A 21,002-nucleotide genomic window follows, 5' to 3' on the forward strand; every position below is an offset into this window, starting at 1 on the left:
ATTGAATCCCATATTCTACTCCAATTCTAAGATAAAAGGTAAAAATTATATATGAAAGGGAGTGTGAAGGGAATACAATCTGGGCCACATTTTCTCCCAGCAGTAAAGTTCAGGAGTGAGCAGACTGTATACATTTGAACTCACTTTTTAAATAAAATATCAGGAGAATACAGAGCAATTGCTACTGTCTTCCTGCCCCATCTTCATGTGACATAATATGTATAGTGGTGAAGAGGTTAAACTAGGATTTATGAGAAAAAAGTCCACTCTCATCCATAGAAGCTGACTAGTTGATTTTGGTGGAATTGCTCTCTCTTTCTCTGCTCAACCTACTCTCAGAGTTCTTATTGTCAGAGGAAACGGGACTGGGGAGAGTTGAACTCCTGAATGTAAGGCAGAATATTAGACAGACAATCAGCGGACTTAAACAAAACTAATTCAGGGGTGGGTTCTAAATTTTTTTACTACTGGTTCTGTGGGTGTGGCTTATTTTGTGGGTGTGGCTTGATGGTCATGTGACTGGGTAGGCATGGCCAACTCAATGTCACTCATGTCAAGGGGTGCCTCACCTGGCCCCTCCCCTCCCAGCCATTCCTTGTCACACCCAGCCTCAACGTATCTATAGTTCTGCAAAAATGTTGTTCACCTTTTTTCAACTTTACATACTATAGATCAGGGGTCTCCAACCTTGTTGCACCAATTGGAGACCCCTGCTATAGATGCACTTTCATGGACCACTGAAAGGAGGAAATGGCTCACATGCTTTGCCCAAGAGTGTGATAGGCTTTTAAGGGGCTGCCAGAAAGAAGGGGGGGGGGCAATGTATTTTCCAAAGTACCAGAAGGCAAAACAAGAAGCAATGGATGGAAACTGAACAAAGAGAAAAGCAACCTAAAACTAAGGAGAAACTTCCTGACAGTGTGAACCAATATAGGTTTCAGTCATAATTTCACATATAAAATAGCCATTCATGTAATACAACCTGCATATTGTTCAAAACAGTCATTAGTATTATGGCTGATGTTTGACAGCAAGCCTAAAATCCCCATTCCCTCCCCACTCTAGGGAAAGGTTACTTCAAAATTCCCATTCCCTCCACATTCCTGCCAGCTGCATAAAGGAAACTTTGTAAGCAGAAAACAGCTACTTAAAGATAATATAAAGTGGAAGCCGGAAGTTCAGCTCGATTTACAAGCAGGCAGAAAACTCATTCAAGACAGGATATTTCACAATTGAAATCACCCAAACCTTTTTAGAAACACAAAGCCCATGTTACACAAACCCCAAAACTTCAAAAACATAGAACCATATAAGAATCCCTCCTCTTATCCAGTTTGTTGTTCAGCTGACCCAGAAACGAACTGCTTCTGCAAGTAAAAATCTCCTTTCAGCAGCTGCGTCAATTTAAAGCGATGGCGTCTTTTTTCCCCCTTCTTTGCAAAGCGATCTCCTGGCTGAGAAGCAAGTCCTGAGTTTTTCAGTCTAGCCGATCAATTGGGAGGCTTCTTGACGCAACAGTGTCTTGTTTTTTTTCTTCTCTTCTTTGTCAAGTGAGTCCTGATTTTTTCCTTCTAGCCGATCAGCTGGGAGTCCGGAGGCAGCAAATAGATTGGGGGCAGGGCCAGGCAGAGGTGGCATTTACCGGTTCTCCGAACTACTCAAAATGTTTACTACCGATTCGCAAGAACCGGGGAGAACAGGTAGCAACCCACCACTGAACTAATTCCTCTGGCAATGATGTGAACTAGCTTTTCCAATACATATGTCCTCTAAATGAAAATCATTCAAAGTGAATCTGTTGGTCACTTGGCAGCCATTCAAGATTACAAAGAATCTCCCCAGAGCTATTTACAACCCAGTTCTGGAGTTCTGACAACTATGCCCCTCTTGCAGTCACAGGATCCTATTTTGGATGCCTGACAACCAACTTGCATTTATGACCATTTGCAGCATCCCATGGTCACATGATTGTGATTCTGGGCAGTTTTGCTGAAAACCAGCATTTAATTTTAGTTTCCGGCAAAAAACATTCATTGAGTAAAACAGGTTTGGTTAACAAGTGTAATGTTTGCTTAACAACTGCTGCAAGAAAAATCGTTAATCAAGTGCAGTCATGTTTGACCCGCTTAATGACCATTATGAATTACTATTGTAATTTTGGGCTCAATTACAATTACCTATAGTCTTATAATAATGCAATTGCAAACTCTAATTACAATAATAAAAATTTACCTCCCAGTGGTGCATTTCCTGTACCATTACTTAGATGGTTTACTGCATGCAAGGGCTCTGGATTTAAACATGTGTTTACCTAAGGAAATTAAGTGAATTAAATCAGATATGCAGGAAGATGCATTGGTTAAAAATGATTTAGCATAACAAGTTGGTTCATTGTTTTTTGTCTATACTACATAAGGTTATAATAAAAGCGATTAAGGATTCTATTAATATAAACAGTCCATTAAATCAGTTTTTTGTTAGTTCTCTATAAATTAGATGGCATTGAATAAATCATTTAGAAAAGATCCACAAGATTGTTTAGATTGCATTAACCCCATGGAATTAACCCAGTAGAATTCAAAACATTCTGGATTTGGTTTACGGAATCAGATTCCTCAGACTCTGCATCCTGGACAATACATTTTTTAAAACATTCAATTCCAGCCTAGTGATTTCTTAAAATTTATTTGCACTTGCATTCATGTGGTACATTCTGGTTACAAAACAACGAGCTCTGAGGAAATAAATTCAGCCTATGCACCTTTTTGTATTTCTTGGCTATAACTGATTTCTAAGGATTAGGAATCATTAGCAATGATCTGAAAAAGTTAGGGTTAATTTCTCTTCCAAAGTGCATGCTTAGTGGGTGTGTTGACACACCTCACTAACCTATAAATCATAGTTTACAAAAGAGTGAATACAGCTAAAGTATGTAGAGTTTTTCTGATCCTTGTGACTAAACTCGAATAGTTTAAGACTAAACTTGAAGAGCAGGTGACAGGTGTGACTAGGAGAACTTTTACAAAGCTCTGGTTTGTGCACCAGCTACAACCTTTCCTGGATCATGACTCTCTTCGCTCAGTTACTCAAGGCCTGGTCATCTATCATCTGGACTACTGTAATTGCTCTACATGGGGCAACTCTTGAAATCCCTTCAGAAGCTTCAGCTGGTTCAAAGTGAGAACGAGAGCAATCTTTGGCGCCCATAGAATGGCCTGCATTACAGTTCTGTTCTGCAAACTGCACTGGCTACCCATCTGCATTCGGGTGCAGTTCAAAGCGTTGGTTATGACCTTTAAAGCCCTTAATGGCATAGGTCTGATAAACTGTCTTGTCCTGCTAGGACAAACCTGCCCCACTTGCGCTGGCAGAGAGACCTAATGTAGATCCCTTCGATCAAAGAAGTCTGATTTCTGGGCTCCAGAAGAACAGCCTTGGGCATAGCCTTTCAAACATCCTGTCCTCCAAGATGAGATCTGCCTCCAGCTTCCTATCCTTCCATAAGAGTCTGAAAACCTGACTCTTCTGGTTGGTTGGGGACCCAATGGGGGATTACGACACTGGAGGTGGCTACTAGACTGATTGTAAAAAAACCCTTCCCCCCCCCCGCTTCCCTACCTGGCTATCTTTTTTTCTCATACCGCTGTATTCTCACTGTTTTCTTTTTCATTGTTTATTCTATTATTCCATTATGTTGCTACTGTCTTATTTACACTTTCTTTTCATTTCTCCATTTTTAGTCTTGTAAACTGCCTAGAGTAGCTCAAGGTGAAATAGGCAAAAAATACATTTAATAAATTTAACAAACAAACCAGAACATACTCTGATACTCACATTGACATACAGTGGGTCATTTGGAATCACCTGGGATGTCCTTTGTGCTTCTGTTGGGAATCTTTAAAAGAAAAACAATGCATTGGAATCCACCAACAAAATACAATAGAAATAGAATGGAATATATGACGGCTTTCCCTCTGTGCCCAAAACAGGACAATTAACTATTCAGCTATTAGAAGAGCCACAGTGGCACAGTGGTTAGAATGCAGTACTACAGTCTACTTGTGATGCCTGCTGGCTGCTTGCAATTTGGCAGTTCAAATCACACCAGGCTCAGGATTGATTCAGCCTTCCATCCTTCTAAGGTGGGTAAAATGAGGAGCCAAATTGTTGGGGACAATATGCTGATTCTGTAAACTGCTTAGAGAGCGTTGTAAAGCACTGTGAAGTGATATATACATCTAAATGCTATTGCTATTTTATTAGGCAATGCTATGTTTCTTCGTATATTGTTTCATCTGCAATAGCTACCGGTATATGACTTTACATAAATTAGCTTTTAATATGAAGGATTAATGAAAATCAAATCTGCTAGAAGCCTACCTAATTATTGGATAAACTTCCAATGATGAGATCTTAATGAATGTCAAAGGTTGTCTAAATGTTTACCTGACTTTAAACATTGCTACTTACGAAGCATTCACAATTCCAAGTGAGTTCAATTGAGGGTATATTGATGGCACAGCAGAATGAGGATGTGGAGCAACCACACTTTGGGGTGGATAATCTAAAGGGAGGCAAGTTAGTAATTGTGAATGGCAGAATTTTCTGAAATGTATTCAAATACAGGAAACAAATCTGGCCAGCATTTGGTAAAAATTTATTATTAACGAGTTTAGTATTTATCCTTTTCTTAGGCACACTAGGGATACTAAATGCATATCAGATACTAATGATAGAATAGAATAGAATAGAATAGAATTTTTTATTGGCCAAGTGTGATTGGACACACAAGGAATTTGTCTTGGTGCATATGCTCTCAGTGTACATAAAAGAAAAGATGCGTTCATCAAGGTACAACATTTACAACACAATTGATGATCAATATATCAATATAAATCATAAGGATTGCCAGCAACAAGTTATAGTCATACAGTCATAACTGGAAAGAGATTGGCGATGGGAACTATGAAACGATTAATAGTAGTGCAGATTCAGTAAATAGTCTGACAGTGTTGAGGGAATTATTTGTTTAGCAGAGTGATGGCCTTCGGGAAAAAACTGTTCTTGTGTCTAGTTGTTCTGGTGTGCAGTGCTCTATAGCGTCGTCTTGAGGGTAGGAGTTGAAACAGTTTATGTCCAGGATGCGAGGGATCTGCAAATATTTTCACGGCCCTCTTCTTGATTCGTGCAGTATACAGGTCCTCAATGGAAGGCAAGTTGGTAGCAATTATTTTTTCTGCAGTTCTAATTATCCTCTGAAGACTGTGTTTTTCTTGTTGGGTTGCAGAACCGAACCAGACAGTTATAGAGGTGCAAATGACAGACTCAATAATTCCTCTGTAGAATTGGATCAGCAGCTCCTTGGGCAGTTTGAGCTTACTGAGTTGGCGCAGAAAGAACATTCTTTGTTGTCCTTTTTTAATGATGTTTTTGATGTTAGCTGTCCATTTGAGATCTTGCGATATGATAGAACCCAGAAATTTCAAGGTTTCTACTGTTGATACTGTGTTGTCAAGTATTTTCATAGATATTGATATTGCCTTCTATATGGTAACCAATACAGGTAGTCCTTGACTTATGACCATAATCGAGCCCATTTCTGCTGCTAAGCGAGACAATTGTTAATTGAATTTTGTACCATTTAACACCTTTCTTTGCCACAGTTGTTAAGTAACTCCCTGCAGTTAAGTTAGTAACACGGTTGTTAAGTGAATCTGGATTCCCCATTGATTTTGCTTGTCAGAAGGTCACAAAAGGTGATCACATGGCCCTGGTACACTGCAATCATCATAAATGCGAGTCAGTTGCCAAGTGTCCGAGTTTTGATCACGTGACCATGGGATCATGCTATATAGGTCTTAAGTGTGAAAAATGGTCGTACGTCACTTTTTTCAGTGCCATTGTAACTCCAAATAGTCACTAAACAAACGATTGTTAAGTCAAGAACTATTTGTGCACCTGATATGTTAGACTGGGATAGGCATCCCACAAGCCTGGAACTAGGCAGTGTAACAGTCAAATTTTCTGCCACCTTTGTGTGCAACTTCAAGAGCAATCTATCTTCTTGCTGCCATGCCAGGAAGAGGGCAGAGCTCCTCCAAACCAACAACCTCTAAAGAAGTCCCAAAAGTGCTTTATTTCAAGAGGCAACTGGACTTTCTGGAAAAAAGCACCTTTGGGACAACCATGACCTGGATGACTGAGAATCTCCATAGACAACTTCTTAAGAAATTCAGCTAACCAGCCGACCTACTGCTACTGCTGTGAATATCAGCAGAATTTCTCTGGTAGCTGAAATACATTTGAAAAAAAATCCTAAATACTGATAGGAAGATAAGCTACCACCTTTATTTGAAACACATTTAAAATTATGCTTAAAGGTACATTTACATTTAGCAAAAAGTACGTTTACAGTTCTCAAACAAATCCGCAAAGTAGATCCCAAAGACATTTTTTTTTCTTAGATAGCTTCTAGAATTCTGTTAAAATACTGGCGTTTATATATTTTACTTACTTAACTCTGAAGACTGGGGAAGGTCAGTTCTCATAGGTTGTGGCACAGCAGCAGGAAGACATGACTCAAGGTCAAGCAAATCGCAGGAAGGAGCAGATGGTTGGTTGCCACTGGCCTTAAAATTAAACAAAGTTGTTAGACATAAAGCCTACTTTGCCTCTGAGCCCATATTAAACACCTCTAACTGCAAATAATCTCTCATTGAAACACATCTTGTTGGCAGTGAGGATTGCTTGAAGTCAATGATTATTTACATATTGTACTCATTCAGTTTGCATCCGCCTAACATAAGCCATAGTGCATTTAAGGTAACAACAACTCTAAAACAAACAGTCTTACTTCAATAAGGGTAGATCAAACCAACACAAGATTTAAAAAACAGGGCAGCAAATTCCACTTACTTTTCATGAATTTCTAGCAAAAGTTGCTAGAAATAGGTTGGTGCTCAAATTTTTTTGAACTGGGAATAGAAATATTTCTCAGAAGAGAACACTGCACATTCTTAGTAGAACTGATGCTATATTTTTCTTCATGATGAGATAGGAGGATTTAAGGTCCCAGGCAAGCTGTTGCAGTTCTTCTTGAGATAATCTTTCAGATATTCAGTTCTCAAGTAATGTAGGATTTTGTTATGGTTAACATAAGGACCTCTAATTCATCTTAGATAGTTCATGTTAAGCCTCTCCCGAAAATATATTACGTGGATTCTGACAATAGTTTCTGACAAAACATTAGTAGTTCACTAGCACTGGTGATTTTACCTAGTTTGGGTAATGAAAGGTCTCTAAGAAAACAACCAAGCTCAGAGAGCACCAAGGACCCCACATTGCTAGTTGTTTCCGGATCGTCTTCAGAACCACTAGCCATTTAGGCCTCCCAATAACCAGACTTATAGTCATGGGGGATTTCAACTTGCCATCAGTTGGCTTGTCATCGACGGCAGCTCGGGAGTTCCAGGCTTCCATGACGGCCTTGGACCTGATTCGAGTAAATGATGGCCCTACGCACACGGGGGGAGGCATGCTGGATCTGATTTTTATCTCTGGACAGTGGTTAAATGATCTGGTATTAGATGATTTAGTAACAGAACCAATGTCATGGTCGGATCATTTTCTCCTTCGCCTAGACTTCCGAACCGCCATTCACCACCGCAGGGAGACGGAACCTATACGGTGGTTCCGTCCCAGGCGCCTGATGGACCCTGAGAGGTTCCAGACGGAGCTTGGGCCATTCCCTGAGGATCTGGCCCACGGCACGGCTGAGGAACTGGTCGTGGCCTGGGAGCGGGCGGCCGGGGCCCTGGACAGTGTCGCGCCTTTGCGGCCTCTGACCCGGCATAGATCTCGTCCGGCCCTTGGTTCTCCGAGGGGCTGAGGAGATGAAACGCCGGAGAAGACGCCTAGAGAGCACCTGGAGGTCCAGTCGCTCCAGCTGATCGGACACTAGTTAGGACCTATTCTAGGACCTACCTAGTGGCAATGAGAAGCGAGGCGCTCCTCGCCTCCACCCTCATTGCGTCGGCAGATAACCGCCCGGCCGCCCTGTTTGGTGACCCGCTCTCTCCTACATCAGGAGGTGCGGGATGACCCTTGCAGGGACGAGCCGAGGAGTTTAGTGGTTATCTATCGATAAAATCGCTCAGCTGAGGGACGGTCTGGACGAATTTGGGATGATCAAGCGAGGAGAGGAGGCACGTCTTGTTGAGCACATTTGGGATGAGTTTGACCCTGTGGCTCCGAGGCGTGGACAGGTTGTTGGGGAGGCTTCACGGCACGACATGTTTACTGGACCCGTGCCCTTCCTGGCTGGTACTGGCCACTCAGGCGGTGACACGAGGCTGGCTCAGAGGATTATCAACGCTTCTTTGTTGGACGGGTTTTCCTGCCGCCTTGAAAGAGGCGGTGGTGAGACCCTCCTTAAGAAGCCCTCTTTGGACCCAGCTATTTTGGGTAATTATCGTCCAGTCTCAACCTTCGCTTTGTTGCGAAGGTTGTAGAAATGCCGTGGCGACAGCTGCCCCAACACCTGGATGAAGATGTCTATCTAGACCCGTTCCAGTCCGGTTTCCGACCGGATACAGCACGGAGACAGCTTTGGTCGCATTGGTGGATGATCTCTGGAGGGCCAGGGACAGGGATATTCCTCTGCCCTGGTCCTATTAGACCTCTCAGCGGCATTCGATACCATCGATCATGGTATCCTGCTGCGCCGGTTGGGGGGATTGGGAGTGGGAGGCACCGTATATCGGTGGTTCTCCTCCTATCTCTCCGACCGGTCGCAGACGGTGTTGACAGGGGGGCAGAGGTCGACCGCGAGGGGCCTCACTTGTGGGGTCCCACAGGGGTCGATTCTCTCGCCCCTGCTGTTCAACATCTACATGAAACCGTTGGGTGAGATCATCAGTGGTTTCGGGGTGAGATACCAGCAGTACGCTGATGACACTCAGCTGTACTTTTCCACCCCGGACCACCCCAATGAAGTTGTTGAAGTGCTGTCCCGGTGTTTGGAAGCTGTACGGGTCTGGATGGGGAGAAACAGGCTCAAGCTCAATCCCTCCAAGACGGAGTGGCTGTGGATGCCGGCACCCCGATTCAGTCAGCTGCAGCCGCGGCTGGCTGTTGGAGGCGAGTTACTGGCCCCAAAGGATAGGGTGCGCAACTTGGGTGTCCTCCTGGATGATCGGCTGTCGTTTGAAGATCATTTGACGGCCGTCTCCAGGAGGGCCTTCCACCAGGTTCGCCTGGTCCGGCAGTTGCGCCCCTTCCTTGATCGGGATGCCTTATGCACAGTCACTCATGCGCTCGTTACCTCTCGCTTGGATTACTGTAATGCTCTCTACATGGGGCTCCCCTTGAAGTGCACTCGGAGGCTTCAGTTAGTCCAGAATGCAGCTGCGCTGGGTTATAGAGGAGCTACACGTAGCTCCCATGTAACACCGCTCCTGCGCAGACTGCACTGGCTGCCTGTGGCCTTCGGGTGCACTTTAAGGTGTTGGTTATGACCTTTAAATCGCTCCATGGCTTAGGACCTGGGTACTTACGGGACCGCCTGCTGTTACCACACGCCTCCCACCGACCCGTCGCTCCCATAGAGAGGGACTTCTCAGGGTGCCGTCCGCCAAACAATGTCGGCTGGCGGCCCCAGGAAGGGCCTTCTCTGTGGGGCTCCCACTCTGGAACGAGCTTCCCCCGGGTTTACGCCAAATACCTGACCTTCGGACATTTCGTCGCGAACTCAAAACTCATCTTTTTATCCGCGCGGGGCTGGCTTAAATTGGGATTTTAATGTTGAATTTTATTAATTTTAAACGGGGTTTTTAACGTGGTAAATTTTAATTATTGGGCTAATTTAAATAAGTTTTTTAAATCATATTTTAAATTTGTATATTGTATGTTCGGTTTTATTATGCCTGTACACCGCCCTGAGTCCTTCGGGAGAAGGGCGGTATAAAAATCAAATAAAATAAATAAATAAATAAATAAATAAATAAATAAAATAAATAAATAGGCTGCATCAAAATTACTCCCAAGAGATTTATTCTACTTTGGGTGGAGTTCAACCCTATTCAGGACATGTGTGATAATTTCCCTGGATGCTTCCCCAGATACTTCTCAAGATGTCAGCTCGGAGGAAGATGAACCAGGTTCCAGGCATGACAGGAGAAGAGTTGGTCAATAGCTCCAAGCAGCCATCTGAGATTAATTTGGCTGAAGCACAGCCGCAGAAGGACATCCCTGAGGCTTCAGGTGGGGAAAGCATACAGCTGCAGCCAGTCAGCAATGAGGAAGAAGAACTGCCTTCTGCACCTGATCCAAGAACAAGTAGGGCAGATAAAAGGCAGGAGCAGCGAAGGTCAGCCACATTACTCACAAGGAGGCAGCCTTGCCCTTCTTGACAGGCTGCACCAGAAGTTGGTTATTTAGAACAGCAGACAGATGGAGAAGATGCTGGGAACAACGTGTTTGTTGTCTTGTTGTGTGTTTTTGCCTTGAACTTCAGACTGTCTCTCCAGCTGTTTTGTTTGCCTTGCCTTGCCTTTGCTTGTGGATTTGTTTTGGTCTTGGAACTTGCCTTTGCATTGGGAACTTGCTTTGGCCTACTGGACTGGACTTGCCTTTGCCTTGAGGAATAGTGTTGGCTTCATTTGAGTAGCCTGAGAGAATCATTGGGGTTGAGCTCGTGCCGGCACAGGGAATTGCTGGGGAATATCAATTCAGGTTCAGAAGCCTTAATAAAGACTTCTTACACCCACGTTGTGTGTGTGTGTGTGTGAGTGGGACAGCACAACAGGCTATGCCTCTAACTCTTGGAACTAAGGATTAGTTAAAGAACAGCCATCTCGTAGGATTCATATTCGTGGTTCTCTCAGCTGTTACAACCTTCAGTATTGTTTCATCATCTTCATACCCTTATCTTGTTCAGATGACAAGAAACATATTTGGTCTCATCAACACAGTGCTATATCTCTACCCAAAATACTTATCACTTCTAGATGATTTTATATGAAAAACTGGCTTTTCTTCCAGGCATTGGGGTAGGGTCGATGGACCTGTTTCAGATATGTAGGTTTGTCACTTTGTAACTGTTTTGTAATTTGGGGAGGGGGTTGATCTTGATTATGTTCTTATTTATTTGTTGCTTTTGTATTATCTTAAAAACTTTTTAACCCTATAAGCCACCCAGAGTCAGCTGGAGTTGGGTAGCATCAAAAATCAAATCAAATGAATAAATATGAAAAAGCATGCTCTCTATGAAATTCCTGATGCTGAACATGAGGTTTCCACAGGCTTTTTGGATACAGTCCCAAGAAACAAAATCCCCATTTCACCCTGTCCTCATATTTGTGGATGCCACAAATTGCTGATAAATTCAGAAGATCAGTGGAGGCATATCCCTCTTGTCTCCTTCCTGGTGAGGAGAATCCATTCATTGGCCAAGACCACTAAAATACCAAATATGACCTCAAAAGCCAGAATGAAATAATTAACTTCCTTCAAGGGTTCCTGGCCAGTTAAGAACGCCTTAGAAATCTTGCTCAGTTCTTACATTTGTTACCTGTTATTTGATAAGTGTAAATTATATTGAATATGACATATGATTTCATGCCAATCAGAGGATTACTGCACACTGAAGATGAGTGAACAGAAGAGAATTGTCTTCTGCCAGGTGAGATTTAGATAAGGCAGATGATAATAGCTGCTTTCCTGTGTTCAAAACATGTTTTTTCCCTCTTCTCTTTCTCAAAGCTCTTCATTCCTATCATGCTTAGAGCAGATTTGTGTTGTATAAATCCTCACTCCTCCCTGAATGCTTTGTTTTTTACTAGAATTTTCTATTCTAGTAGAATAGAATATTTAACAAGAATATTGTGAGGGTAGGAAGATGAGAACTTTCAAATGAATAAACTATGCTTAACCCAGTGAATTTAATTCTGTGAACATTCCTAGTTTTGGAAGGAAAAAATATTCCAAATTTTAGGACTCTAAATATCTTAGAGAGGGCTGTAAAGCACTGTGAAGTGGTATATAAGTCTAAGTGCTTTTGCTATTGCTATTAACCACAAAATGTTGTTCTAGACTAGTAGAAATGACTATCAGTTACTTACTGCTGCACGTTCATTCTGGATTCTCTGATTCTCCCAGAAGCGTACTCTGTTTCTAGAAAACCTAGATAAAAATAGTGTAATCAATACAATCAATTTCAAACAATGCAATGACAGTGCGTTTTATTTATTTATTTATTTATTTATTTATTTATTTATTTATTCACATTTTTATACCGCCCTTCTCCGAAGACTCAGGGCGGTGTACAGCAAGTAAAACGACAATAATACGAAACCATTTAAAATACCATAACAAAATTAAAAATCTAATTAAACTGCTGTATATTTAAAACTATTTAGGTAAAAAATACAAAAGATAAAAACCCCTGTTAAAAACCCACTAAAATCCCCAAATATTAAAATCAATCAATCAGGCCAGCCCTGCTTGGTGAAAAAAAAAGTCTTGAGCTGCGTTTAAAGGTCCGAAGATCAGGGAGAAGACGGAGTCCCACCGGCAGCTCGTTCCACAGAGCCAGGGCCTCCACAGAGAAAGCTCTTCCCCTGGGGGTCGCCAGCCGACATTGGTTGGCTGACGGCACCCTAAGGAGGCCCTCCCTGTGAGAGCGCACTGGACGCACCGGACAATGGGAGGGAACTGGTGGCAGCAGGCGGTCCCGTAAATATCCCGGTCCATAAACATAAAACACATAAATATGGAGACTAATAGCCTTCATATTTATATGCAATACTTGTCCTTTTACATTTGAGAGTCTGGGATGACTTAGCATATTTAAATCTTGAGCACCATTAAGACACAGATGCTATAAGGAAACAAAACTGTAGAGGCATTACTGGAACAACTGAAATAAATCTCTTTTGTTCCTGTTGTGCAATAGCAGGTAGGTGCTCCTATAAGCAGCAGAGCAGATGACTCAAAAGTGAAAACAAGGATTTCAGAGTACCACCTTCCTGCTCTTTTTTTTTTTTTTTTTTGAGTGCATAGAACTCTTGGTTAAAGAAAGTTCTGGAGACTTATTCTTCCTGCACCCACCTTATATATCTCTTAATGTGGAAGGAGGCATAACAAACTAGAACCCTGAGAATTTGCAGCACAAACATTCAGAATGTATGGAAACTTAGTGGTCACGAAAGAGGCTTTCTGGAATATGGGACACAACTGTCACAATGAAGAGTACAGTAATGTCACTCCTGGATAGTAACAAACAGCATATAAAGCAAAGGTGGGTAAATTGGTTGTTCTCAAATTGCTTGCAATACTGCCTTGCCCAGCACCCTGACATTCTGGCACCCAAAACTAGTAGAATAGCTGCCAGAATGCAGTAACACTTTAAAGCTTTTTAAAATTCGTTTTCAAACCTAAGGGCAGGAATGACAGAAAGAGACTTCCCAGATGCCTGCTGCTCTTAAACATCCCTAAATCCTGACAAAAATTGCAATAATTCAAATTTATTTCACCTATTTTTTTGGGTTGTGGTTGAAGGCTTAAGGATAGGAATAGAACATGAGGCCTTGACAGACAAAGGAAAGTTGCACTGACAAGTTCCCAATAGGACAAACCAATCAAATAATGCCTGCCTCCTGATGATCAAGGTAATTGAAAACATATCTGGTTGACTATGTGGAATGAGTCCCAAATAGGTGGAAACTGATTATGTAGTGCCTTCCTCTAGTGGTAACATACTGTCCTGAAATCCCTATAAAATGACTACCCTGCCTATAGGTTACATAAGCGCACAAACGTGCCTACTGTTCCTGTCCTATTGTTTTTCTTTTCTTCTTCCTATATATGTTTTCTGAGGTTTTCGCGGGTGTTTGTATGTAGGTCTTTGGTTATTCGGGTTTTCTCCCGCGTAAAATTGGAAGTGTCTTGGCGACGTTTCGACGAAGTCTCATTCATCATCTTCAGGCTTCAGCTTCGTGCTTTGCTCCCTGAAGATGACGAATGAGACTTCGTCGAAACGTCGCCAAGACACTTCCAATTTTACGCGGGAGAAAACCCGAATAACCAAAGACATATATATATATATATATATATATATATATATATATATATATATATATATATGTATGCTTATACCTTTATATACTATATAACCTTTCTGTATGATAGTTACATATATTGTAACATAGTTACATGTATGTATGATAGTTACATATATTGTTGTGACAAAATAAATAAATAAATAAATAAATAAAAATAAAGACTAGCAGAAGCAAGTGCCTGTTATAGTAACCACTGGGTAGTTCTTCTGCCAAAATAACCAACCAGCCAACCAGCCAACCAATCAACCAACCAAACAGAAACAAACAAACAAAATCTCCTGGTGAGAGAAAGATCTTCTTCATAAAGGCAATCAATCAGCTCAAACCACCTTGCAAATCTAACTGAAAAAGAAAACTTTGTAGGCTAAAAAATGTTGAATATTACAACCAGCCTTGGATGGAAATCTCAAGCTACCGTATATTTAAATGCACTGGGTTGCTCCAGTTTGAACTTTAAATTCAGTCTGTTGAGATTCTAAGCTCTTTTTTTTTTTTCTTATACAGGCAGTCTTCACTTACCAAGTGCAATTCGGACTACTGATTCTATTAATGATATGGTCATAAAGTGAAATGTCATGTGAGTGTTGCTCGACTTACATAAATTCTGACTGCAATTGTTAAAGAGAATCACTGTGGTTTATTGAGTAGAATATCACATTCTGCTGACTGACTTAAGACTTCCTAGCAGCTTCCCCAATGACTCTGCTTGTCGGAAGCTGGCTGTGAAGGTTGTAAATGCGGATAACATGATCACGGGATGCTGCAATCATAGTAAATGCGCACAGGATGCAAATGCCCAAATTGGGATCGTGTCACTGTGAGGATACTGTGATGGCTGCAACTTTGAGGGCCAAGCAGGGATCTCCTTTTTCAGTGCTGTCATAACTTTAAAGGGAAACTGAACAAGTGGTTGGTAAGTAAGGATGACTTGCATTGCAAAAAATATTCCACAACTTCCTAGTATTTACATGTATTCTGGGGGAAGGGTATAGCAATTTTTATTGATATAGTACTTTTAATATGATAACACAGTAGTACTTAACATCTTATTCCAGTCTTCCATAATAGTAGAACAAAGGGAGTTTAGGTCTTCACAGTTATATCAGTGGTCAACCCTTGGCTTGATTAAATGAGTTTATAATTTTTGTTCCAATTGTATGATATCTGATATCTGATTCATCTTATAGCCTCTGAACATTGTGTTATAGTTACAGATGATGCTATTTTATAGTCATTTTTACAAGCAATTCAGCAAAGAAAATAGTATGATAGTTTAACCTATTTATAGATATTTGAACTTTTGGTAAGGAGCTATGTTTGTTTCTTCCTTGTGATATGCTTCTCGAAAAAGGTTGAAGTTTATTCTATACTCAAACTCCATTTATTGGGCTTCACACTTGTCTGATACAAAGAACATAACCTATTCATTTATTATATCTATGAACTGTTCCTAACTTGATCCAGAATTCCTTCACCCCTTTGTTGGGTAGAAGGAGAGCGTAAATAAGAGTTAGCTGTTTGTGAAGAAAGGCACAACTATTTGTTATCACAGAATACATATATAACATTAATAACAGTAAGTAATAATACCTTTCATGTCCCAGTAAGACATTGTTTAGATTTTCATTCATTTGTATGAGTTCAGTAATTACGTCTTCATTCTCCACAGTTGCTAGCAATTCCATAATTCTATCTTGCATTGCCCGGCTTGTTTTGTAGAGCTTCTACCAAGGGAGAAAAGGTATACTATTTGTATTTGAATAGCAAAAATAAGAGATGCTGAAAATATTGAAAACATCAGAAGCAAAAATCAGCAACATACAAAGAAAATGCATATAAAATGTTCTACAGGTGGCACCTATCCCCTTCGAGACTAGCGAAAATGTATCCCAAAATGTCTTCCATATGCTGGAAATATAAAAATAAAGAGGGAACATATTACCATATGTGGTGGTCCTGCCCCGAATACCGTAAATATTGGTTAAAAATTAAAAAGTGACTACAAGAAATCACGAATGAACAATTGGATCTAGAACCCAAACTCTTTTTATTGGGGATTTTTTTAAAAAAATACGTGAAGAGTATAAAATATTTAATACTACATATATTAACTGCTGCTAGGATTGCCTTCGCTCAATGTTGGAAACAGCCATGTGTGCCCACAGAGACACTTATTATACAAAAGATCATGAATTGCGGAGAAATGGACAAACTAACTCTGAGTTTGAAAGATAAAGAGACATCAGTATTTTATGGTATATGGGAACAGTGGTATGGATGGATGGAAAGGAGATAGACAGGGATATTTAGTTACTAAGTATAATCAATAGATAAAATAAGAACACAAATATGTATAATTTAATGTTTGTAATTATTGCACGGATTATTGTTAGAAGAAAAACACCACAAATAGCTGTTAAGTGATATAATCTTTTCTTTTTCCTTTTTCCTATGTTTTTAATATAAAAAAGTTCAATAAAGTATATTAAAAAAAAGAAAAGAAAACATCAGAAGCAAAAGTCCACATGGCATTAAAAAACATGTCATTAATTCATTAATCCTCCCCACCCACCATCTTTTGTTTTACGGCAAAAACATTTTAAAACTGACATAGTAAAAAACTTTTTCGAAATGGCCACAGGCCTCTCTCCCTTTGTATATATATGTATATGTATGTATGTATGTATAACCATACAGCAAATGCTTTAGTTAGCATCATGAAGGATGCAGCACCAAAGAACATGGAAACAACAGCAACAGCACTTAACACTTATATACCATTTCCTAATGCTTTACAACATTCTCTAAGCCATGGTCCCAACCCCCAGGCTGAGACCCATTGGGAACCGGGCTGTCCACGTGGCGGACGAGTATGTAAAGCTTTATTTGTGCATGTATGGGATCTAGGATGCGTATGTGAAACCGTCCTTTTCTCCCTTGCTGCTGCTGCCGGTCCATGGAGCTTGGCCACTGTGGTTCCTTAAGGAAGGGTTTATATCCCAATTTTGCAAGAGATATTCCTGCAGGAATGGGAGGCATTTAGAATGTGTTTCATTCATGTATTACAGAAAATAGTGTGCATTTTGAAACATACATTTAATAAAAACTATGTTCCATTTTATAAGTTTTCTCCGAGACATGAGAGGGACCATAATACTTAGACACAGGCTTGGTTCATACATACATTGCTAAGCTATACTACAGTTTGTTTTATGCTTAGAATGCAACTGCTATGTGTTTTGTCATTATGCTAAGTCATAAATTAACTGTGTGTAAGTGTGACATCAAAATTCCAATTACAGCCAAATTATGTATAGGGGAGAGAGCCTTAAAAATAAACGGAAAATATAGATTGATATGGATGTAAACAGTAGCTTGTTTAGCAAACCAAGATTTGGACCTTTTGCTTTCTAAAACCGACTTAACATTTGTATAAGTCAGGTCTTAGAACAGAGACTTTCTAACTTTCCAATGAGTGTATTTCCGATAGATTTTGTTACATGGAGCTTGAATACTTATCTAGAATATGTGTTTGTGTGCACAGATACATGTTGTTTCGGGACTCAAAACAGCTAGATAGATAACCTCAAATTGTAAGATTACAAGAAAGTCAAACATAGCTATCATTTTCCTCATCATGCATATTTTTGGAAAACTTGAAGATAATAGCCCAATTGGCTTACTTTTCTCTTCAGTAAAATCGAGTGAAGTACAAAAGGAAATTGCTCTAACCACTTTATTCCTTGCATTACCCTTTCTTGCATCCAATGAGTGTTATGACACAATTGAAAAACCTTTATCTAAAATACACACTTACTCCATGGTTACCATTCCCTTTAGAGAAAACAGGCTCCTGTGAAGGAAACTGAATTTTCACACCTTTCCTATAAATCAGTGATTCCCAAACTGTGAGCCGCGGCTCCCCAGGGAGCTGCGCTATCGTCATGGGGGCGCCGCGGAATATCTGCGCCCGCTGGGTCCGGCGCTGATGCGCCATTTCTGGGGCGTCTGGTGCGCATGTGCAGTTGCAGGTCGGATTTCCGGGGGAGCCGCGGGCGCGTCTGGTGCGCATGCGCAGTTGCAGGTCGGATTTCCGGGGGAGCCGCGGGCGAAAAAGATTGGGAACCTCTGCTATAAATCATTTGCAATGTTGATTATTAAAAAAAAAGCTTCCCGTTTATTTTATGAAATACAGCTTCCATTCACTCAAGCACGTACTACTTTTCTTCAGAAAAGATGTGGGAGAAAGAAATAAAAAACATAGAACCACCACAGTAGGAAGCATAAGACATCAGGAACCAAACATAAGAGGTTTCAGCATGCAATCTTATAGTCCCTAAGAAGTTTCCTCAGTGCCTGTAGAATTGTTCATATTTCCTTGTGAAGAAAAAGAATTCTAGTAGTAAAAACTACCTTTGGAAAGCCAGAGACCCCACTGTAAGAAAAACGAAGCTGAAGAGCCACTAGACTCCAAATTATTCTTGCAATAAGATTTTAATTTTTCCAGTTGTGGAAAGAAATGCATTAAAATTTTGTTTCTTTTTAAAGTGGATGAGGAAAATAAGCAGAAGACTGAATGTTGTTACATGCTTTGAAGATTCCACCTTGAAGCTTTGTCAGAGAATAAATGTGACTACTCTGCTTCTGAAGGGTTCGGTGTTATTTTAGTGTTCACTTTAACATTTTCACCTTAGTTTTTTGGTATTCTGTCATTCTGGACATTTCTGAACAGGGTTAACATCTTGCTTCTCATTGAGATACAGGGAGTAAATCCTGTTATACACAGAGATATATAGGCATCCCCAAATAAGCATGCACAGAATTGGGCTGCATAGATCTTAGCTAGATAAAGTCAACTGTAGCACAAAGGAAACAAACATAGAAATATAGTGATCATATTTATGATCATATAATGTTCATAAATATAGTGATTTACAAATCACTGGAGGACTATCACATATACATTATCATAAAAGCCCCAGAGAGACAGTGATGCTACAGAATCTTATGATATTTAAAGATTAATTGGGTTCTGTTGCAGAAACTCATGACATATTAAAAACAAACAAGAAGACACCAGATTGCTCCCTAGTCTGACTCCTATTTCTTCATGAGCTGATATTTCCACAGCAGTTTTGAATGGTGATGTTATCTGATTACAGACCTACCATTTTACAGTATGAGATAATATCTGTCCTTATTTACTAAATACTTCATCTCATTATTTGAAGTCATAACGTAATGCCACACAAATCCACCTTATTAAAAACTATCAAAAGGGACTGGAGGAAAGGGAAAATATTTTCCATGCTACAAATCAGGGGTAGATAGGCAACTTGTAATTTTCGGCCCAATTTTCTGCAAGAGATCAGGTCAGACTTTGGGGAATAATAGGTAGCTCTTCACAGACTGCTGTTTCACAAAGAAAGAAGAGGATATCCGAAAGGAGAAGAGAATATAATTAAAAAGAATATATAAAACGGGGGGGGGGGGAGAGGGTATACTAGACAATCACTGTCCCAGATACTTTGTTTCTAGCAGCACCGCCCCATCTGTTCCTCAGCTGGGGTTACTATGGAGCCTTTGAGAGATGGCAACTGAGGGAAACTTGTCGCTATGGGAAAATGGAGGAATACGCCAGCTACAAATGCTTACAAAAAGTCCTTTGATCGACAGCCATATGTTTAATGGCCATTCAAAGTTAAAGTGGCATTGAAAAAGTCACTTATGACTGTTGCAGTGTCCCTGCAGTCATTTATTATGTTTATATCCCACCTTTATTATTTTGTAAATAATTCAAGATGCCAAGCATATCCAACGTATTTTCCTCCTCCTATTTTCCCCACAACAACAACCCTGTGAGTTGGGCTGAGACAGAGGAGCTGGCCTAAAGCCACTCAGTCAGCTTTCATGGCTAAGGCCAAGACTAGAATTCACAGTCTCCCGGTTTCTAGCCTTACCTGCTACACTAAACCATGTGATCAAAATTCAGGCGCCTGGTAACTGGTATGTATTTATGACAGTTGCCGTATCCCTGGTCATGTAATCACCATCTGCAACCTTCAAAGGGAACTTCCAACAAGCAAAATCAAGCCAGATGCACTTAACAACAATGTGATTCACTTAATGACAGTGGCAAAAAAAGGTCATAAGGTCACTTAACAATTGCATTGCTTAGCAACAGAATTTTTGATCCCAGATGTGGTTGGAAGTCAAGGGCCATATTCTAGTAGAGATAATGTAAAAGAAATAGCCATTTTTAAAGTGGACAGAACCTAAATAGTTGCTATGATTTTGAAAGAACAAATTTTGCCCCCTCCTTGTGACTTTTGTTCACACTCCATATATTTTGGAGTCTTGCATTTGGCAGACTAGTGCTTTTATTAATAAGAAAAGAGTTAGATGAAAAGATATCTCACTATGCCCAAAATGCTTCTCGATCATACAATCAACATTCTGGGGAATTCAGGGAGCAACTGAGGAATTGCCAGTGCCACCTGAGTAATCTCACTTGGAGCATTTCTGACTTGTGATATTCTGTCCCTATTTTTGCCACCTACTAAACTTCTGCATAATAGTGGCCCCCAACCTTTCTAGCTTTCCCAGCCTGGCTCGGTGGGGGGAACGGCCTGTGAGTGGTAGGTACACACGCCCTCCACTAGCACAAATGGAGCTTCGCGTGCAAGCATAGGGTGCTCGTGCTCGTGCATAAAGCTCCATTAACATGAGCAGCAGGCACTTGTGCTTGCATGTGAAGGTACACTCGTGAGTGGAGGGCACTTGAGAGGAGAGTGCTTGTGCGAGCATGGGAAGCTCTACTTGTGTGAGCGGAGGGCGCTCACATCCAAAGCTTCATTTGGGTGAATGGATGCGTGAGGGCAA

The 21,002-nt window shown here is 40.7% G+C and overlaps 1 protein-coding gene across 3 annotated transcripts in view; it reads right to left on the reverse strand.

Moving 5' to 3' along the window:
• The window catches only part of TOM1L1 (target of myb1 like 1 membrane trafficking protein), a 69,420-nt gene that overhangs the window by 5,168 nt on the left and 43,250 nt on the right, over positions 1-21,002 (reverse strand). For all 3 annotated transcript variants that reach the window (XM_058165815.1, XM_058165816.1, XM_058165814.1), the window contains 6 exons: positions 15,711-15,844; positions 12,120-12,180; positions 6,515-6,629; positions 4,471-4,564; positions 3,835-3,895; positions 2,233-2,311 (listed from right to left, as the gene is read on the reverse strand). In XM_058165815.1, coding sequence (XP_058021798.1) covers positions 2,233-2,311; positions 3,835-3,895; positions 4,471-4,564; positions 6,515-6,629; positions 12,120-12,180; positions 15,711-15,844 — 544 coding nt within the window. The remainder of the gene's footprint in view (positions 1-2,232; positions 2,312-3,834; positions 3,896-4,470; positions 4,565-6,514; positions 6,630-12,119; positions 12,181-15,710; positions 15,845-21,002) is intronic.

Source organism: Ahaetulla prasina, chromosome 2 (assembly GCF_028640845.1).
Source record: "Ahaetulla prasina isolate Xishuangbanna chromosome 2, ASM2864084v1, whole genome shotgun sequence".
Taxonomy (NCBI): domain Eukaryota; kingdom Metazoa; phylum Chordata; class Lepidosauria; order Squamata; family Colubridae; genus Ahaetulla; species Ahaetulla prasina.